Source organism: Plectrocnemia conspersa, unplaced genomic scaffold (assembly GCF_051122295.1).
Source record: "Plectrocnemia conspersa isolate PC_06_02 unplaced genomic scaffold, ASM5112229v1 ptg000001l, whole genome shotgun sequence".
Taxonomy (NCBI): Eukaryota; Metazoa; Arthropoda; class Insecta; order Trichoptera; family Polycentropodidae; genus Plectrocnemia; species Plectrocnemia conspersa.
Window position 1 is genome coordinate 28,752,076 of NW_028277165.1, and position 23,622 is coordinate 28,775,697.

Consider the following 23,622-nt stretch of genomic DNA (forward strand, 5'->3'; position numbering starts at 1 on the left):
TCAAGATATTAAAGGTCAAAGGTCATAAAAATCGTTTATTTTGCAAATATCTCGCCTCTTTTGCGTCGCATGTCATTAAATGCTTAACAAAATTAATAGAAAATAAAATTTTCTACAAGTTTGTTATAATTTATTTCTTCGTATGGTTAATGGTTTTCGAGATATAGCGCGGGGAGTGGGAAGCGCGCATCCGTTTATAGGATAACGCTATGTAAACTACGGAGCCAGAGTTACCTGTACATTCTTCCACAGTTTCGTAGAGAACATCGCAAATTGTTATCTGCTAAATGAACCCATCTAAAGCATTATAACTTTCAATCTCCATATCTTCAAAAATCATCATCGATAATGCAAAAAGTAATACGTATGGCCTCTGATACTTCTTGCAAAAGCGGGACCATCCAACATTTTGTCGACAGAATTCGATGCATAAATTGTACTGAGAGCTTCCTTGATTCCGCTTCCATTCATTATATACCCTATGCATCCAATAAAATACATAAGCATATGAAAGCCTCCTAGTTTCACAACTACTCTGGACAAGTCTGAGCTAGCATCTGAAGCTGCTACGATTTCACGTGCTTTTATGTACAACGGCTGATCAAAAGTTATTAAGCATGTTCTTTGTTCATGTTTCTTGGCAGTGTTTATAGCACACTGTAATGTAGTGTAAATTGTGTCCATATTACTCACAGGATGATGAATAAAAGTAAGAAACAGAATCCGAGAAGTTACAAAGTTCTCATTGTTTTTTGTAAGTTGTTCAATAAATCCATTCCACCCTGGCAACGGTGAGATATTTTTCCACTTTCCGTACTTCCACAACAAATCAACTACATTAAATATATATTTTAGGTTAGTTCTTCTACATCATTAAAATTTCGAACTTGAATCTCTTGCTCAATCCGGGTACGACATGATTTTCATACACTAGAAGGGGTATATGTGATAGTGCTGCTAACTCATTTGCACTTGGTTTTGTTGTAAATTTCTTTATGCGGTCATCAGATATAACTTCAGATTTTGGAGTTATTATTTTTATCATTTCCATTATATGAACAGTATTATAGCCATCAAGAGTATAAATATTTTTCTGCATTATCTGCTGCATACTGTACTAAGGCACTTGACTATGATGGTTGATTACGAGGCTGTGAGTAATAAACAGCTGAAATTTAACATTTTACAGTATCACTATATGAAGCGAAAAAACCTAAACTTGACAAAACATCCAAAATTCTTTTTGGATGTTTGGCCTATCTGTATTTTTTCTATGAAGAAATACAGACAGGCCTATTAATAACTGCGAAGAAAAGGACCTTTTTCGTATGGAAGTCATTATAGCATGACTTATAGCTGTGTATTTCGTTTTAAAATGCCCCGTCTTTCCTTTCTGTTCTTTATAATAACTTCTTGCAGAAAATGTAATAAAGTTTTCGGAATTTCTTCATTAATATTTTACTCGGGGGCGGATAAGACTTGGTCTCAACAACAGAAGGTCGAATATCTTCTCTAATAATCGCCGCAGCAGCTTCCACTACGCGCAAGTGTTCTTCTTCCAAAGTGCCTTTTTTATTTTCATACCAAGCTATGGATAAAACTTAAGCTTGAGCATCGCGAAAAGAAAAAATAGGGAATGATCCAATCTTCGTTATAACTATAATATCAGTTAAATATTTTTCTCTTAATTTGGAAATGATCTTCTTATCATCTGGTACATACTCCGTAAGGACATCTCTCAACTCTTTCAATTTTTTCGCACAAATTTCTTGTCGACCAATATTTCATTCTTAATTCCTAATAATACAATGAAGAAAGTAATAAAATTATGGTTCAAACGACTTGCCGAGACCACTTTTTTCACGATTGTTTACTTTTTCAAAGCTTATACCAAGTTAAGCAGGTAGAAATACTCGCTGGATTCTATAAACGGATGTACGCCTCCCACTCTTCGCGCTATATCTCAAAAACGGTTAATGATACAAAACAAATATTATAACTAAACTTGTAGATAATTTTATGCTTTACAAGTTTTGTCAAGCATCTAATGACGTGCAACGCATAAAACGCGAGATATTTGCAAAAAAATAAATTTTGTGACCTTTGATATCTTGATTAGCAGACACGATATTTTATGAGACTTTTCACCCTGTCCTTAGAACATCAAAACAAAGGTCTGTGCAAAATTTCAGCTTGGTATCTTTCATTCCGAGGTTTAGCCTTTATTTCGCCTTATTTGACTGGACTACTAGTTATATGATCATAAAAGTTATATGATCATAATGAGCAGCTTGAAAAAATGTTTTAAAACATTTAATTTAAAATCATGTATTTAAATATTTTACAATAAAATATCGCGACCCCATTTGAGGTCGCGACCCATAGTTTAAGAAGCTCTGGTTTATAGTATTAAGCAGAAACTGTCAGTTTATGGCATGGTAGTGCTTTTTTAAAATCAAATGAAAAAGTAAAATAGTGTTCTGGGTTTTTTTTGAGACTAGCGCTTTATCTTCTTGTAAGGCTTTTCTATCTAGTTTAGCATATTTTAAATGAAGTTCATGTTCTTTAATTAAATTTGTTTTTTTCTTAAATATTGCGTGACGTTCTTGAAGTTGATGATGAAAGTCTAAATTCAAAATATTCTAAAATTTTTTCTCCTTAACACTTTAACTACCGGCAGTTTCACTATTATACTTACTCTAAATACCGACACTTTTTCGCAAATCTGCGCAAATCTTCTTATTTAAATTGATGTATTTTTTGATACAGTCTGATTTTTGCTAGACATGTTATTGAAATTGAAAAAATACTAAATATATGTAAATTGATATTTTTTAAATGGACCATGGTATTGAATAATTTTTTTATCAAAATAAAATTCAAATTCATACATATAAATTCATACAATTGTAAAAAATTCAAATAAAACACTAAACATAAATATACAATACAAAATACACAAAAGACGCCAATTGGCGTCCGCAGTATTTAACGTTCGGCACGCTTAAGACCGGTAGGTAAAGTGTTAACATAACTTGTGTTATTTTCCTTACATTTATCAACGTACAAATTGTACATTTTTACTATATTCAATTAAAAGTTTCAATCCTTTCTATTTGGATTGTGAGACCTTGTATAATGGCTTTCTGATTTAGAAAAAATTTCAATGTGTTTTTTCAGGCGTTTTACTTCTTTATCATTGGTTTTCTTGGAGGAACATTCTATTCTATTACGAAAATCTTCTACAAAATTTTATTGCAATAAGAAAACGGTCCATTTTTTTGCATACTAAAATTTTTGCTTCTTTTGTATCTAAATAATATTTAAAACTGCGTTTCCCTGTAATTTATTGGACGCATTAGCACACTTTTTTGTAAAAACATTAGTCTGTAAGACTCCAAATTTTTTTAAATTTTGTTTCCTCGTAATTATTGAAACACACTAAAATAGCACGCTTTTTAATTTTCATAAAAATTATTTTATTTTGAGTGGACTTGCCTTACTTTCAAAATCAAGAAACAATTATTATCATAGACTAAAATAAATTAATAATAAAAAATTCAGATATGATTGTGAATTGATAAAAAACAGAAATTTTAAGATAATTCCCAATAAAAATTAGCTCTAATTTTCTTTTAACAAAATGGACATGCCCCACTTTCAAAATCAACGGCTCATATGTATATATATATATATATATATATATATATATATATATATATATATATATATATATATATATATATATATATATATATATATATAATATATAAACACAATCTATTTTTATTGGGTTTATATATCTTAAATCAAACTATTATTTAACAGTAAATAAATCTTGAAAGAGTTGAAAAATGAAAAAACATGCAGTTAAAACATTTTTTTTTTATTATATAAAATATAATTGCTATATACCTTTCTTTTCTCTTCCTTCGTGCCTAAACACTATATTCTTTCCAAGTTCTCTCTTCCACATCACAATGGGTTCTGGTACTCCAGTGGCGTCACACCGTAACCTGATAGCGCCACCTTCCAATGCCACGCCATTCGAGCTGCCATCGTCGTCGTTCAAGATATCTGGCGATATAACGACTTCCAAGAAGCCCATCTGTCAACAAACACTAATTTACATTTAAATGTTCAAAGTCCGTTTGGATTCAATTAAAGGCATCTTCACCTGGCTCATCATCGGATCAGTGTTGATTTGGCACATATACGTGCCAGAGTCATTAGCTTGTACGTTAGCCACGTGCAATTTCCACGTATTGTGACCGTTGTACGTGACTGAGAGCCGGGAATTCAGAGACACCATGTGTGTGTGGATAGCTAGGATGGCTTTTGAATCCGATTTAATCCATGCTACCTGTAAAATAATAATAATACCTAAATGTATCTTAATGTATTGAGCAACAATTAAACTTAAATTTATCTTACATTTACCAACTATCTTTTGTACAAAAACATATGTGATTAGTAATTTGCCTTTCAATTATTTAGTATGGATTTATAAGCACATAAAAATGTTTTTCAATTTCGCTATGTAATTCAATATTAACTTTATATAAATAAAATAAATAAAAAAGCATCTTAATATATAATACATTATTCAACAAATAGTTTTGCAATGTATAAAAAATACACATTGGCGATGCGATCGATTGAAAATCAACTACTTTATAGCATCGCCAAGTGGCAATTAAAACTTAATAAACAAACTCACTTAAGATATTTACGATAAAATTCAGAGCATTGAAAAGTACGTAAAGCTAAAAATATAAACCAGCAGAAAATGAATTGTGGATAGTAAAAAAATTGCTTAAATATAAACACACAAATTTTCCACCGTTAAAAACTGGAAATAGTATAGCTGGCACATTATCAAGATCAGGGCAAGGTAAAGATGTTAGTTGAAGCTTTTTATGTATTGTATGAACTCACTTTAAAATTTATTAAACTAATAACAATGAAAATATATCGATAAAAAAATAGAAGCATCCGCAAAAGAAAATGATTTGAATTGCAAATTATAAATGAAACAACAAACATTTTAAGCACCTGTCTAACTATTTGTAAAACAGATAAAAACTATTCATAACTATTTAGGAAACAGTAAAGCGTTTAAATGTTTATTTATTTAAATGTTATACTTGATATAATGTCAAAAGGCTTTTCGATATTTAAAGAGCCACACCGTAATATTACCACATATTAATTTTTTTTTAAATAACTCAATAACATAATTTTAATGTGTAGTATTTTTAAAATATGACACCAAAGATGTTGATTGGTCTATAACTTTTATTTATTTATTTATTATTTTATTAATTTATTTAGCTTAATAGCTAATCTTTACTTCTAACAAATTTAGTAAACATATATAAAAATATATAAAAAATACATAACAGAAAGAAAAAATAAAAATATACAATAATAAAGTCTTAATATTATAATTTATTTCTATATGTACGAAGGTGTTTTTTTATTCCATTTATGAAACCCGTTATATTTTTGCTGTTTCGGATTTCTCTTGGAAGACTATTATATAAATCAAAACCTCCGTACATAATTCCCCTAGCCGTACTCGTTTTCTTATGCTTAATTTTCTTCAAATTTTCTCTATTTCTAGTATTATATTTATGTACATCTTTATTTCTTATTAAATACTTATTAAAATATTTTGGTAATATATTATTTTCTAACTTATATATAAATACTAAAACATTCATACTCAATATTTCTTGAACATTCAACCATTCTAATCTATCAATCATACTTTTACAATTAGTTAATCTATTTTTATTTAAGATTACTCTCATTGCCCTATTTTTTAATTTTTGCGACATTTGTTTATCTAATTTATTTAACATATTTAATAGTGTTGCACAATAATTAAAATGGGGCAATATTATACTATTGTAAATTATTTTTTTTTGTATTTATACCTAATATATTTCTTAATCAAGATAATAAACCTATTTTTCTACTAATTTTTTTTTTATATGTAATTACAATGTTCTTTAAAATTTAATTTTGTATCAACAATTACTCCTAAATATTTTATATTATCCACTATTTCTATACTAGAGTTATTTATTACTATTTTGGTACTATTATCTAACACATTTTTATAATTAATAAACATACATTTAGTTTTATTCTCGTTTAATTTAAGTACATTATTCTTTAACCATATTTCTAATATACTTAATTCATTATTTAAATTATTTACAATTTCTTTAATGTTATCACCTATGCAATACATTAATGTGTCATCCGCAAATAGATGAATTTTACATTTTTTCACGTTATTAACTATATCATAAATATACAAAACAAATAACAATGGTCCCAATTTAGACCCTTGTGGTACTCCATATGACACTAATTTCTCTTCAGAATATACATTATTTATTTTAACTTTTTGTTTTCTTTTATATAAGTAATTATTAAACCATCTTAAAACTATATCACTTATACCTATACTCTCCAATTTCTTAAACATTATTTTTCTGTCTATTGTTTCGAAGGCTCTCTTGAAATCCAAGAAAACTGCTCCAATGATTTTGTTTGTATCCTTAGCCAACAGCCAATCATTTATCACTACTTGTAATGCAGTTTCAGTGGAATGCTTTTCTCTGAATCCCGATTGTTGTTCACATATTATGTTTTGAGAAGTAATAAATTCCATGTTGATTGGTCTCATTTCTTTAACTTTTTTACTATTTTTTATTTTAGGTATAGGTACAATAGTAGCAATCTTTAAATTTTAAGGCATTTCTCCTAAGGAGAGTGCTTTATTTATTAAATAATTTAATTTAGTTCCTATTATTTTCCATGTTTCTTTAATTATATTTATATCTAGTTCATCAGTACTAGTTCCTTTTTTAAATTTACATATTATGTTATGAATTTCATCTAATGATACTGATTTAAATTTACTAAATTTTACAATTATTGCTTTATTATTATATTGTACTAAATTACTAATCCTTGGTATTGAATTCACAATTTCTTCTATGCTCTCAATGTAATATGTATTCATTTTTTCTGCTATTATATAAGGATCTTGATATATATTTTCATTAATTTCCATTTTTATTATGTCGTTTTTCTGAGTTGGATTAATTAATTGTTTTATTGATTTCCACATCTTATTTGGATCATTTTGTATTTCATCTATCAATTTTTCATACCATTTCTTTTTAGCCATTCTTAATACTTTGACTGCCATTATTTCTACATTGTGTGTATGTTTTCCATTTTTCATTAAAGACTTTAAATTCTATTTGTTCTGTTTTTAATATTTGAAAAATTTTGTATGACTCGTCTCTTTTTTTTATAGCATTTTTAACATCATCATTAAACCACGGTTTTGGGTTGTAACGATATTCCTTTTTAAAATTATATTGACTTTTTGTTTTACAATCTACTATATTCTTATAAATTTTGTTCCATATTATGTTAACATCCATATTATCTACATTTCAGTCACATTTTTGTAATTCTAATCTTAATTTATTAAAATTAATTATGGTCATTAGAAATTGTAAAAACTGCGACAATTATTTTTGTGGCTGGAAAATATTCGATGGTGTTTTTAAATAATCATTATTACATATTTTAGCCAGAAATAGATGTGCTTTTAGAAAATCATTTCGTAATACAATACTAAAAAATACTTTCGAGGCCTAAGAAACTGTTTGATATCATAATGTCTTATCAAAAAGCCCTTAAGAGAATTCTCTCTAAAAACGTTTCGTGCGCGAAAATCTTTAACGACCTGCGACACGCATCTATCTATTTTTACGTCTCCCATGTTTTTTTGTAAATCCACTCGATTTTTCAATATAATTAGTAGCTTTGTTACAATTATTAGAGAGCAGTTTTTACGACCGAATGCTTTTTTCTGCCTATTTTGCATTCAGAAACTTTTTAAAGTTAAAATATGATCAATTGATATCATTAGAAAAATAAATAGAAATTTATCTTCTCGTTCATTGTCTTTTTGAGTGTTTTATAGTACGATTGTTGTTGAGAATAATTATTCATTGTCACGTGAAATAGGAGTAGCTACTAATAGTACTTGAACACGTAAGTTAGAAATTAAAGATTCATTCAAGAGTAAAGTTATCTTATATTTATATGGGTTAAATAAAAATATATTTTTTTAACAAGAATAAAATAATAGCTAGCAATTCTTGTTAAAAAAAAAATAGGAAAAACTTTCTAATCAATATATAATATCTGATACAAAAATTAAGTTTATTGAATTGATTAAGGCGATTGTTAAACATAACAACACATACGTCAATATTATTATCAAGTTATTTATTCGACGTTAAAGTATGTGTGCCAACGCAAAACTTATACGCGCGCTTAAAGCATGAATGATTTATTCTCGATTCGTTACTTTTACCTGGCGCTCGATATGTCTATAACTCTATACCGGCACTTAGACAGTTTTCTTGTGAAATATAGCACGGAACCGTTTTCTGGATGACGATGTCAAAACGATCGTAGAGAGAAACAAAGGGAGAGTAGTACAAGGTGTCCCGAAAATGACGCGTCTGATAAATTATCCAGATTTGTATTGAAAATAAGCTTCGCGCACGCCAATTTGACGTTTGACAAATTCTAACATGTTCGAGAGAAAGAGCGTTTATTTTTTCGTAACTTGATTAGAACAACATAAACGTGTATTTTGTTGGCAGTATTTTTGATATCTTGATAAGATTCCGCCTTGTGAACTCAGTTCTTGCAATGATTCAATTAAGTCAAAAGTCTGACTATATTCAAGTATTTAAAATTATTTATTCACTCTTTTACAAATGTCTATTTACTATTGATGTTACTCCATACCTAGCAATCATATGTAAAAAAAATGTTTTTAAATATTTTAGCTACATATAATAACACTGAAAAATGTCAATATGTTAATATTGACATATATTATTTTTATTGTATTTTTAAACAATAATTTTGAGAATCTTCAAACATGTTATATCACATAATAAAATATGTTTAATGTATGTTATACATATGTCAGAAGCAAAAAAATCCAACGAGACACTCTTAACATATTAACGTCGTAATTGAATGCATTCCAGAGTTATAAAAACAGTTTTATATGATTTTATGCGCATAGAAAGAGAGAGAGCGGGAGGGATTCTGAAAGTAGGTGAATGTGTGGTGTACGACCACAAAAGCTGTAACGAATTTAATTACATTTCTAAAGTCCTGCTTTTAATTGCATTTTATGGTTTTAATAATTATTTTTTCACCCATTCAGTGAAAAAATGTTTTCTATAAAAAATCTCTCAATTGCTAAATGCAGATTACCTGCATTGGTAATTTTGCAATATCTAAACAGAAAATTAAAATACTGGAAAAGGAAATTTTAATTGTGTGTACATAATGTGTAGTACATGTACAAGACATCGGATTTCAAATCACGTCGAAGGAAAAGAATCGCAAGAGTTGTGTGTACATATGTATTTGCATTCGTACGTGAAATCGTTTTCGGAATGTTCTCTCTATTTGTATTGTTTCTCTGTCTTGAATTGAAATTTTTGTTGAATTGAATTAAATTAAATACTTTAGTTTATTTTATTATACGTAAACATTTAGTAATATTATATTGTAAATTAATTTCCGTTCAATAATAAAAATAAAATATGTCACCTATACATAAAAAAGCAAATTTATTATTTATTTTTAATAAAATTTTGCATCTTAGTTTATTAGCAACAAGATCAAAATCAATAAAAGAACATTAAAAATATATTAGATAGTCGAAAATGAGGAACGCTAATTCCGAACTAGCAATTCTTTACCGTTGACTTTTTTTCTTGGCCTTAACTGTCACACTTACAACTTGGTCTTAACTTATTTAGCAGCTAATATTTTAATACAGAGTAATTATTTCACAATTTTTAATTTAAATTTAATTAGACTTTATGAGATTGAGTTAAATATAATCACCTCACGCTACTCTCTATAAATTTGACTGAATTTTTTAGGTTAACGTAAGAAACAACATTTGAAGTTTGTTCACATACTTAACTGCAACAAAACCTCAAATATAAAATCATTGCTAATAAACAAACATAGTTTATTATAATTATAACTCAATTGTATACATCATTTATCTTAACCATTAGAATAAATATTTTATTCAAAAAGTTTTGTTTTAAAAACTGATTAGCAAACTTATATTGAAAAATTGTAGTAAAATTTTTATAAAATATATAAGTTAATGTTAGGTTAGAATATATCACACTATAACACAAAACTTATTTATGTTATCTTTCGAGTCTTAGAAAAAATTAAAATAAATTATTAGCTATATCGAAGAGGTGCAAAATTAGAATTTTTCATTGATATACATTGTATATGCTTAGATACCGAATTTAAATATATTATGTATAATGTAATCTATAATCGATAGATGTAAATTTTTATCTAGAGCTCATTTTAATAAATATAAATTTGAGTCTACTGTCGTGACTCGAACCTATAGCATAAGGTTTACCCATATAGAACTATACAAACTACGCTATTTCGACCTTAACTTATCACTGCCTCTCTAAACTGAACAGGACAGAAACGTAAAATAAAAATCATAAAATTTAACATATATTCTAGGAATAAATTTAACACCTATTTTATAATTAAGCTCTAAATGGTTTGCTGCAATCGCAATCTATATTCAATAAAATGAGCGCGCTTACTACAAAAATCTTTTACAAACTATCAATTAATGCAACTTAACATTTGCTTGCTAGGTGTGGAGTTACTAAAACAATACTGATTTTTATAAATTGCATTAGCTTTAAAAATAATACACTATACACATTAAAATACTTTACCATAGCTTATGAAATCAAGCAATCAAAAAAATATTGTCATTTTAATCCGAAAAAATATAATAAAAATATTTCGTGTAATGACACTAACCCACAAATCTCATATATGAGATAATGTTCAAAACAACCTTAGTTTTAAATGTAAGCAAAAACTTTTAAGTAGCATATTGCTTTAGAGGTTAAGTATGCATAATAATGCTTCCAGATATTTAGTTAAATGTACTTAATTAGCACTTTTTTTGAACTTAAATTGTTACAGTTTTTCTAGTATCTTAATTTTTAGTTAAGCATCAACATTTTTTTCATATTTTTATAATATTGTAGCTTATAACAAAATTTATTATAAACCAGTAACGTGTACTGCATATAATATTATGTATGTAAAATTATTTATCTTATTAAATTTCATTAAAAAGCCAATTACAATATTAAAAAATAAATACTATGATACTTTATTTTTTTATGAAACATGGCACATAACAAAAATATTTATACCAATTCTTTATATTTACCTTGTAATCTGAAAGATGATTGACTACACATGTGAAGTGCACGTCTCTGCCTTGTGTAACTGTTTGATTTTCCAAAGGCGCTAAAAAATCTGGCATGATGTCTGGAGTCTGTATAATTTGACCTGTGAACAAATTTAAAAAAATATAATACATTAGGCAAATATATGTATTAAAACCATGTTTTATGTAAAATTAATATAACTGAAAAGCATAATATAAAATAAATTAATTTGAAAACAATATTTATCCGTTTAAGAGTAAAATATAAACTCTTACATTATAAATTTAAAATGATGTAATTCTACTACGTAAACGAGATGCAATAAGCTCAAAAGTTGTTTATAACTCTTGAATATGTTGACTGAGCCACTTGCAGTTTGTTAACAAACTTAATTCCCTCTCAGCTCTTATATCATAAACATATGTACCGGCACTAACATCTTAAACACATACGTGATCCTTTGAGATTTTTGTCTCAGTCTCTTAAATAAACATTTGAGCCATAATAGTCTCACTCATATCCAAAACACATATTTTAAAAACTCCCACATGACATGATTCACCGTTCATATTTTCTTATACATATTAAAAATAATAAATTGCTAGAGGTTTAAGCGGGTACAGTAGGCAAATTATAATACTGTATAATTTACATACGTATTGCTAAGTAGTAAAGTTACGAACGTATGAACATTTGAGAATCACAATGATATATTGTTCGAGTTGTTAAACTCTCGGTTAAGAATTAATGTTGAGTCACTGCTCGAGAATCGAGGGTGTGACAAAAGTTGCGCCTCTCATGTAAATGGGGTAGTAAAAGTTGATCTGTATACTTTGCTTCACTTTAATTACCTGCATTGTACTTGTCTTAGAGCGACTTACTATTTTATATTTTTTCCGATTGATGTTTGTTTAACTAATAATTAATTCATAGTATCGCTTAATATTTACATTTGAGACGTTCTAAATAATTAATTGTTATCTTAAAAGGATTTATTTTAACTTAAAATCATTTTAAACATTTAATTTGTGTGATTGCCAAACTTATACAAAAATGCTTACGTGCATTTAATTTTTTGGGGACTCTTATAGCATTTAAATTACAGCTATGAGGAGCTGGTTCGATTCATAGCTTTTAATTAGAATAAATTAGAATTTGTCTTTCCTTTCCTACTGCGCAATATTTTTTTTTTATATTGTAATAATATAATATATTTTTTTTATTTACTATCGTAACATAAACTACGTTCGATAGTCTTAATTAAATTCCAATTAATAATTAAATTACAAGAAAATCTGGGAGCTTTGAGTGAATTAAAGTTAATTTCAATTGCAGCGCGTTTCCAATATTTTGTTATTCTGCTTTAAGACTTTTTTTCACTAGTAACTCTTCACAACGAAATAAAAGCTAGTTTAAATTACTCTCGAGTTTTATATATAGTTATAAAATATCTATCAAACTCTACTTTTTATTATAGTAGTTAAGCAATTTAAGTACGTTGTAGTCTTAATCCTAAACTTGCATATTTATTTTTAAAAGTTTCCAGATAGACAAACACCCTTTAAATTAATTTATAAGCTACATCTTTTTTATCCCGTCGTCATCATCTCAATCCAGATTTTTTTTTCCATTTACATACCCCTCGGAAATCCTTGTAGCGGGGATTTCGCGAAAGTCCGAAGCGCGAAAGTTGCCCCGGCGCCCGAGTTTGCACAGCTAATTCGTTCTTCGAAAAACTCCACGGAGAAAAAGTGCAAAGTTTAAAATGCCCCGTTTCTTCCTCTATCCCTGCTGCTTTTTTTCTTCCCTCCATTCACTGCACTAACGTGAAAATTATTTTTACACCTCGTCATAGTCTCGTTAAAAAAGTTTGCAGAAACGGTTTAACCGACTTTGCTACGACGAGCGTGTTATATAAATTAAATTTTCGGACGCTTCCGTATAATTAAATTTGCGCAGGCTAACTTGCATTTCATTTTGAAAAGCCTTTTCGCATGATAATCTATATAATATAATATATAATGCATACTATAAAAAAAAGCCTAATCAAATTATTTGTTTAGTTAAAATATATGAAGCGTATGTGAAAATATCTTACTAGCTTTTTTTTATTTTTCATTTACACATAAGAATATTTTTAACAAAATCAAGCACCACAAATTATTTTTTAATTATTTAATTTTATATGAAAAAAAATATAATAACAATTTATGTTAAAAGAATATACTATTAAAAATATAATTAATCCCTTTTGATGCCCTAAAATATTCAAATATGTCAGTAAGAGTCTGTTGAAGTCCCCGATAAGCATGTGGTATTATAACTTGACCACATGATCACGATGCAGTGCTTGACGTGCGTGTTAACCATAGGACGCCTACGCACATACTGAAATTGAACCGAGCTACTCGTTCTATCTCAGTTTGCGAAACACCATAATATTATCTCTCTCACTTTTGTCACTTAACACGCGAGAGAGCGAAAGGGGAAGTATCTCACTGCTCGCGCTCGAAAGAGCAGCTTCGACCCCTACTTTATCTCCCGTTCTCGGTAACCTCGGACAACTTCCGAGAGATTTTAGAGCGGGCAAAACCAAACTTGACCGAAGTAAACCCGAATTAACTTAATTTATTCTCCGTCCTAGGCCAACTTCTAGAAAATGTAGTGCAGGCATAAGGATCGTTCATTGACATCATCTCTCCGCCAGCTTCTCCACCACCACTCAGAGAAAACATCTTGATATTTATCGTCTGAAGCAACATATGTAAATATAGAGCCTCGCTGGCTGCGAAGTCATCACCCCCTAGGGTTCTCAAACCTTAAATGTTTAATTATATTATATTTTTGTTTGTTCGAAATGGTCATTAGATTTTTTTTTAAATTATAACAAATTGTAATGGTGGTTGAAATACACCCATACTGCCTCTTTTATACAAAAGTATAATTTCCATTTCAACACGTTACATGAAAAATTTTGATCTGAGTTTTTAATTATATTTAAATAATGAAAAATAAGTTGCCAGAACTAATTGGGTATATATTACCAGTTCCAAAAGCACAAGAGCCCAATTTTACAGATTTAAAATCTTTACACTGACACAGTCTAAAATATATTTTATTAAGCAATAAAAAGAGTCTGGTTTCGCCCCAAATCATTTAAATTCAATCGATAACGAGTTTTTCGATTCTGAACAATATTTAAGCAAGAACCCAACCGTACTGAATCACTACCATTACACAATATAGTCATGTTCTTAATGCATATCTTTCACTTTGCTCCCTACTTAAAAAAATTCGCTAAGCACTCATCAAGCAGAAAGAGAGCAAATTGATCAATATTATCTTGAAAAGCCTCAAAAAAGTAGCAGCTTTTATATTGATCTTACCACCTATTAAGCTGTAACTAGAATTTCAAGAGTTCAACCCGATCTTCGATAGTAGTTAGAGACTATGTGACGCAATACTATGGTAAAAATAAAGTTCGAAATATATTTTTTTAAATCTTTATACTTGTACAAATAAACGCGTATATCCCTAGGTTATACACATTTTTTCCCAAAGCTTACAGTGAAGTAAAGACGACCTTGAGTTTAAGTAAATATTAAATTTGATATTATGATTTAAATAAAAGTTCTTGTACTTTTTTTTAAAAGCGTTTACTGTCAGTAACACATATACACAGTGCTAGTTCTAAATTAATATCTATTTGTATTGAATAGTTGTCCATTATATATATACGATTTTTTATGTCTATATAGTATATAAAAAAATATATTTACACAAACTTATTGATTCTTATTTTTTTAATATGCTAAAATATATGTAGTGTCATGTGTGTATGAACTCTGAGGTTGATCGTAAAAGTATTTAACATATGTATTTAACTGAGGCAATATTCTAAACTGACACATCAAAAGTGTTTTTAAATCATATTGATTTTTAACGCGCTTCAAGCTTCACATATTATATAAATATGAAGCTCGATAGAGACTTTTTATAACGCTTGACAACCACAACTAGAAAAATATATTTTTATGTATCGTAATAATCAAATAAAAACATATCTTACAATAATATTTCAGGATTAGTTTTACGCTTTATATATTCATATTTTAGCTATAGAATTACAGTTTATTATAATGATAATATCAAATTATATTTTTTATCATAAGATATCAGATACTATATTATTATTAACGAAAATATAAGCTGCTTATATTCTGAAGAAAGTGGCACTAGTAGCGTCGAAATATTGTACTTAATTCGTTGAATTATTTATTAAGAAGAGTTTTATGTCGATTTGAGTAATGTAAAACTAAAATTATTATAGGATTTTATACACCATATATAAATAAATAATCTGTTTATTTAGTGAGCTATCTATTGGCAAAACTTATTACTAAAAACATTTAATTTAAAAATATTTTTATGTGTCCATTTTATATATATTTTAAAATGCATATGGGTATTTGCACTTTAGCTTCCAACTTTCAACAACTTCCGTCTTCGGAGGAAATTTAAAAACGGCATCTTATTTTATTTTTTATATTAAGCCCAGAAGAAAGCTTTCGTTCTCAGGATATGACTAGTTTTGGCGAAACTATAGACAACGTTTTTAAAACTTTTATACTTGCACTGTAACATTCAATCATATTTTTATTTATTTTATTTAAATAAATATTTTGCACGTACTGAAAAATATATATACACTTCAGCGTAACTAGTTCATCATATATTAAATAAAATTTATTTAGGTAATATAATATTATTTAATTTGCGTTCTCAGCAAGAATCCTCAAAATTACACTTCCTCCTTTTTGTGTGTGAAAAACACAATAAAGACACACATCCAATATTCAAGAATTCCAATCTCCTTCCCCTATTTCTGGAATCCTTCACGCATTCATCCATATAAATATTAAATAGCCAGAGGGTTGAAACGCATCTCGCTTTCATATTGCTCTATATTAAACCTTTTTCTTTGAAATATTATTCCTTCATGCAATTTACTTTTTTATATATGTACATATTGACAATATATAGACGTCAAAGTTAAAATTCAACAAATAAATATAATATAAGTGCACTTAGCAATTATAGTTATAGTGGTCAGGTTTAATTAAAGCGAAACGTCTTAAGAATACTTTGCTTAAAATACTTGTTACATAACCTCGTAATTATCATATAAAATGTGTACTCTGTGTTGAAAAACACATTATTTACATTTGAAACTTTACGACTTTAAAATATTCTTTACGCTCAAACTTTATAGATGAACGGCTAAACGAAATTTTTATTTTCTTTACGTAGATAAGTGAGTTGAGTTTGCGAGGGACCACCTGGTTGTTTCAAAAGACTAACTTATCATGAGAAAATAAAATTTTAAACACATTATCTATATCTCTCGCTTTTTATTTTAAATAAAATAAAAAGTGCAGAAATATTGTAAAAAATAAAATAAAACAGTTATTTATAAGTACAATGTATACTCAAATATTTAAACTAATAAAGGTAATATTATTTTTCTAATAAAACATAATTTGCTTTAAAAATTAAATCTCACATCGAATTAAAAAATATGCTTGAAAATGTTGTTACATCAATCTTTTAAAAAACTTTCTCATATTAATCAAATCATTTTCGTTAATATTTTACTAATACACGTTAAATATATTAAATTTTAATTTCACTCGAGTTGTAAATTGTTGTAATCGTTTGGGGTCGCTAATAAATTGGGCCGAAAGTTGTATTGGATGAGGATTTGTTTCAGTTTCCCCCCATTAACCCTCGTGGGTCGGTTTAACTTAGTTTCGATTGGGTTCATATTCATTTGTACAAATTGAAAATCGGCAACGATCCGAGCTGATTGATATCTCTCCGCACTATGCCCCAGAAAGTTATTATATTATTAGCTACGATATTTACATTGGACCTCTGTGTATATTAAAACGATACTCATGAATATTTTACGGTAAATTTAATTTGCCAATAAATTTGGTTTTAGAAGGAAGTTGCTTTTTAATATGATTTTATTAAGTGTACTTAATAATAGACTTACCTGTCGCCATGATGCTGAATAAAGCAGTCAGCCAGAAGGCAACGCCTTGGGGTTCCATGGACTTATTCCCGCTTTTCCTTATTTCTACATCACGGCCTCAACTGTAAAAAGAAAAAAAAACATATACTATATAATACGTTGAAGTATTATTATTAATTTCTAATATTGCGTCACAAATAAATAATGTTTTAGATACTACAGTAAAAAAATGAACTCCCACTTCAACAATATTTCTTTTGAATGCTGGAATTTATGATACATCTCGATGACATAGTAACACATTTTTGCTTAGTATATTAACATATGGATCAATAATATAAAAGCTCAGTGTGATAAAATATTTCTTATGGCTTAATAGAAATATAAAATATTTATAAAAAAAATTAGTTTATATTACAAGCATTTGCTTTAATGAGTATTTATAAAATACTAATAATGATAATATATTATGTTTTGCTACTTTCTAAACTACAATTATTTTAAAACGCAATCTCACATTCCTTGAGAATTAAATTAAATTTCTGAGCTTGTAACTTATCGGAAATTTTAATATAAAAAATAAAATAACTATATTTACATTCAATAAAAATAGATTAAATATAGTAAGATTTTTGTTAAATATATTAACGATTCAGTAAAAATATTTGGGTTGTATAATAAGTTTTTAACTATAGTAAATAAATTTAAAAAACTATAGTTTATAATGTTAAAGATGTTCATTTAATATTATATTGTAGCTGATTTATTTGGCCTTATTAACACTAACGTAGCGCTGGCGAAAGCAACGACCGGTGGCGTCTCGTCCGCCGATCTCATTCGTAACATTTAATAACAATTTAACTATTTTACTTCAATAAACTTTTACTGCAGCGGTACCTGTACCATCCATTTGCCAAAATAATAATATTTTTTTTTAATAGAGTGCTAAAATTGCAGCACTTTCTAAATAAATTTATGAGTTAACATTTTTATTAAAAATATTTTTTAAAAAAAAAATTTATAAATATATATTTCTTATTTTTAATAACTGTAAAAATACTAATTATAAATAATATCTTATAAAAATATCATAATATTATATCAAAGAAATTTACAATAATATTTTTTATCCGCAAAGGATCCGAATCTTTGCCCCCTTATTTCACATAGAACAAGACCAAACAGTCGATTATTTGATGCGGTCTTTAAATATACTAGGCTTTTATATATATTATTCCCTCGTCGTTCGGACGTCGTTTAATTCGGATCCGCGGTCAGGAACAGGAAGGACGTCGTTAGGCAGTTTTCTCTCAAAGGGGAAATCGCATTTTTTTTTCTCAATCGACTCATCTGACCGATAAAATTTTCATGTGCCATAATCCTGTGGGACGGGCGTTTCCTGTTACTCCACCCTCTTTGGAATCGTAAGATCTAGCGCTGTTTTCATATGCGTCTTATTTATATTTTTAGATTATATGTTCTCAATCACTCTTTTATATTTAATGCTTAATAATTTTTTTAATATTTTTTAAACTAGAACATTTTTTTTAATAAAAATTAACCAGACAGTAAATAAGTTTTGCTGCTAAAAATTCTTGAATCTATAAGGTTATTAACAAAAATATTTTCATGGTGTGAAATAATCTTAGTTGTCGCTCTGCATAATTTGTATTGTGCTAATCCTAGTCAGGGGCGCATTAGAGCGTCAATCGTGTGAATTCATCCCCATTTTAGTGAAATTGGCACTATTATTCTAAACGAATTGACAGGTAAGCGGTGATCCGTCGAATTAATGTAGCAATGGTTCAATTTCACTAATTTCACTGTAATTCAAATATCGCTCAATTTATTTCGCGCATGGTAAAGTACATATTAGCTTTGTTACTGGGCCAGAGATTAATATGAATATTACATTTGAGCTTGAAAATAGTTTCTGATTCTACTTATTATTATTAAAATACAACATTAAAGTGTCAGTGTCATTTAAAAACTATGTCATATATCTAAACATATTTGTTCAAAAATATCTTAAGCTTTTCACAAAGAAACGCAATTGCAAAAAAGGGGGCGCCAAGCGTGAAAAAAATAAGCGCAACCCCGGCTTATTTTACGCTCATTATTTAGTGCTTTGGTTCAAAATTTTAAACCTTGATTTTTAGAAAATAATTAAAATTTAGGTTAGTCACTTTTGATCAAGTAAAAGTATAAGTTCAATGTGATTTCCTAAAATAGAGGTAGACCGTAAGCATTGAGTGTAACTAATCTCACTAAAGAAATGCAATCCTGTGCAAAAATTTATCGCATATGTAATTTACGTGTAGAGAGAATCTCCACTTTCTGTCAAAAGTGATTTAGAGATCTTTAGCTAATCCAGCAAAAATTTTGTCACCAATATCGTAGGAAGAATCTGAATCAGGTCTGCATTTTATCAGTTTTGAACCATCTGTACATAGATTTTTTCTATTTTTTAAATGCCTAAGGGTCTATTTTATACTCTTGAAGACACTTGATTTTTTTTTTGGGACTTACTTTATAGAAGCAGATGATTTACATTAGATATTAGGGAGCAAACCATAGCCGATCGTCATTTGATGAAGGTATTCATTAAGAACTTGAGGGCCTGGTTCCATATAAAATTGTGCTCACGTGATATAAAACAGCTGCTTTAGATCCTATCTCAAAAATATAAGTACCTTGAGCATCGAGATTGCAAAAATACAGTTGATAACTCAAAGAAATTACACATGAAAAAAAAGATTCGTTGGAGTCTTGTCCTTGTCTTGTCGACAAGGATGACATGTACTAAGCGAGCATAAGAGCATCACAGAAGTCAATCATTCAAAACCCTTGACTAAACCAAAAAGAGTGAAAGGCGCAAACCCTAGCCGCCCTGAAAGAAATGCGTTAAAACGGATACCAATGGCAGACACAGCAAATGTGATTACTTAAGTGAATTAAAACTTTATATATAATATATTTTACTTTGCTCTCAATATAAATATAAATAATAATATATTCTTAATATGTTTCATATATCATTACTCATTTAGACATACATAAAATTATAAAATAAGTAATTGAGAGTATAGCAACTTATTGTTTTATTTTTTTCTGTAATTTAAAATATGTTTTATTGGTAGTTTTATGTTTATACTTGTATATTCTATTAAAAGAATTGCTTTATGGTACATATTTGTATATATTTGTATAAAACCATAACTATTAAAATCGTTTGGTATTTAATTGTAATTACTAATAGTAAAAAAAAATTCTCAATTGTGTTGTTTTAATTTATAAAAATATATTAAAATAACGCAGATTTTTAATTAATAAAAATAACATTATTTGCATACATAAAAATACTGACATACATTTGAGTACAAGCGATTATTTATTTTATAATAGTTCTACATTATTATATAACTTTAGAATTTCATATTTAATTTTACGGTTTTAAATAAATTTGTCACACTAAGATAAAATCAGTCGTATATGATTACACTACTGTTAGCTCAGTTTGAAACGTGAACTAGTTGAAGAAAGAAGCTCAGGTTAGAAATACAAAAAAATAAATATAAACTTAACAACTTTAAAATAGATCGCTGTTTTTTATCTTTACTTAGTATATTAATTTTATAGTGAATAAATTATAATTAAATATAATTACTAAGTAATATATATCAAAAATGTTTTTTGCATAAGTTAAATTAATATAAATATGGTATTAAAATTTTTATTTTTTTCTAATTCGTTTGCCCAATACTATCTTGCTTTAAGTGTTTTAATTTCGTTAGATATTATCTAATCATTGTTATGTATTTTTATTTATTTTTTATTTAAATTACTAATCAGTAACGTATTTAATATGATATTTCCTAATTTAAATAATAGTTCAAATGAAGAAGATCATCTGAAAAAATCAACAAAAACAATCTAACAATGTTTAAACCTGAAAATAATGATAACGGTATGTTTTTGCTATATTTTTCAATATTTAAAATATATTCAATGAATTATATTTTTACAGGAAAACGATTTACAACTAAGTCCTATCCTAACAATGATAAATTGGATTATCTCAAATCATCGTGTTTCATACTGTCGCTTTTGTTTATTTACTTTGCCCTATTTGGAGCTTTCTACTTTTTAAGGTACTTGGTGCTTATCTGTGATATAAATACTTGTGAACCAATGTTTATGATTATTCTAAATAAACTTGTTATAGTATAAAACAATACATGGATATCATATTTATGTTTTTTATGGTATAAACTAGCTTTGTATGTAAACAACAGATAAAAGAAATAAAGGTTTCATTTTTATCAATAAAGCTATTATTTTTCACTAAATTATTTCTTTACGATTAAATTTAATATGCCATAAAAAGTGGATTTATATTAATCTAAAATTGCTGGGCAATAAAGTGTTATCTATTATATAAGGTCGTGTCGTAATCAGTAGTAGTTTAAAATTTTATTATGAAGGTATTATACATAATCAATGTAAATAGAAAATATATGGCCTAAATAAGAAGATGTGGTTTTATCTATTATAACCAATTTCAAATTTTGATGGCACAGTATTTCTTATATATTAATTTATATATAATATAAAGGATGTTTCTCCTATTTACAATACCAATACAGGAAATTCTATAGAAAGTTATTATGTGATGAAAAGACTAATCTTATTCACGTGTATATATGAGAAAGATATATGTATATATATGTTTATGAGAAAGCAGAACTCCAATTTTAGATGTCACCTAATTATCACTGCTTTTAATAGTTTTGTTATCGAACTATGTTTATTTTGAATATCATATACTAAGTGTATTCTGATACAATTGGCAGTACATAATATTTTAATGTGATCATAAAAGAAGCTCTGTAATTTATTATTTGATAAAAAAAACTTGAAGCCAGAAAAACATACTTTTTGGCTTCTAGTTTTAGTATTTAACAGCATATTAAAGCAGAAAACGTTAGTTTATGCTGTGATAATGGACTTTAATTCAAGAACTTTGAAAGCTTTTTATCGTCTACGATATTGGTAATTAAATAAAAGTGCTAAAAATGTTTCTCTGTATTAAATAGGAATTTTTCATTTAAATTTATAAAAAAATAATTTTTATTCACATTATAAAACTCATTCTGCATATTTTTTAATTAATACTTAAATTATTAACGTGATCCCCATTAGTGTTTTGTACTTTTCTGAGCAAAAAAAAAACCAAAAAAACTTTTGTGGATTACTATTTTTATACCAACTTATTGCTCATTTAATATGAGACTGATAATGGTTCTCTTTCTCCACGATTCTATATTTTTTTTGACGCCTAATTATAACGTTTTATTTTTTATATTTGACCATATATGCTTATTGTATTTCAATGTAAGATTATTATCTAAGTGTACAAAATTTATTATTAAACCAATACAGCATGTACCATACATCATACGAACGATATTCAAAAAGTGGCCACGCTATATCAAAAATGGCAGGCATTGCAATATTGCCTTTCGGTTGAATAGAAAATATTTCATGTGCACGTTCTCGTTCATATCTCGGTTTTTTATTGTTCTAGCCCGTGCAGTTCCGACACTACGAACAATGCGGCTCTGTGCGATATCAAACAAATCCAACGGACAGTTATCTACATAAATAATACAGAGCCTCTAAAATATTCTAGAAAATTATGTACTAGTTATAAACATAGTAAGAACTCAGCTCTATAATTTACTGTGGCTCAAATACAGAACTCAAAATGTTCAAGCATAATATTTTAAAACTCAAAAATGCTAAATATTTTCAGTTGCTTTTAAATAGTATATGTATATAATATTATATAACAGTAAAAACACATATATGTTTCTCCCTTTATTAAAAATATTATATTAAAAGCTTTGTGAATTTAATCAATAAGGCGTTCTAATTATAAAATAACTAGCACCAACTTGTGAAAAACAGTAATATGTATATATATATATTAACATTCCGTTAATTAATAGTTTAAATAATATATAAAAAAAATCTCCATAATGTTTGTAACTTGTCACAACTGTAAAGCGACTTATTATGTAACAGTTATTGTATTTAACGTAATGAATAATTTATAATATAAGTGACTCTCATTTTTCTTTATTTTATTAGAAATAAAGAAAAATGAAAAAAACAATAACACTCGGTCATTAGAGCTAGTGTTAT

The 23,622-nt window shown here is 27.5% G+C and overlaps 1 protein-coding gene across 3 annotated transcripts in view; it reads right to left on the reverse strand.

The window, feature by feature from the left end:
• The window catches only part of LOC148239507 (lachesin-like), a 164,365-nt gene that overhangs the window by 36,227 nt on the left and 104,516 nt on the right, over positions 1–23,622 (reverse strand). For all 3 annotated transcript variants that reach the window (XM_088185118.1, XM_088185135.1, XM_088185127.1), the window contains exons 2-5: positions 17,437–17,537; positions 11,378–11,499; positions 4,178–4,363; positions 3,916–4,108 (exon numbers count right to left, since the gene is read on the reverse strand). In XM_088185118.1, coding sequence (XP_088041244.1) covers positions 3,916–4,108; positions 4,178–4,363; positions 11,378–11,499; positions 17,437–17,494 — 559 coding nt within the window. In that variant the 5' untranslated portion in view covers positions 17,495–17,537. The remainder of the gene's footprint in view (positions 1–3,915; positions 4,109–4,177; positions 4,364–11,377; positions 11,500–17,436; positions 17,538–23,622) is intronic.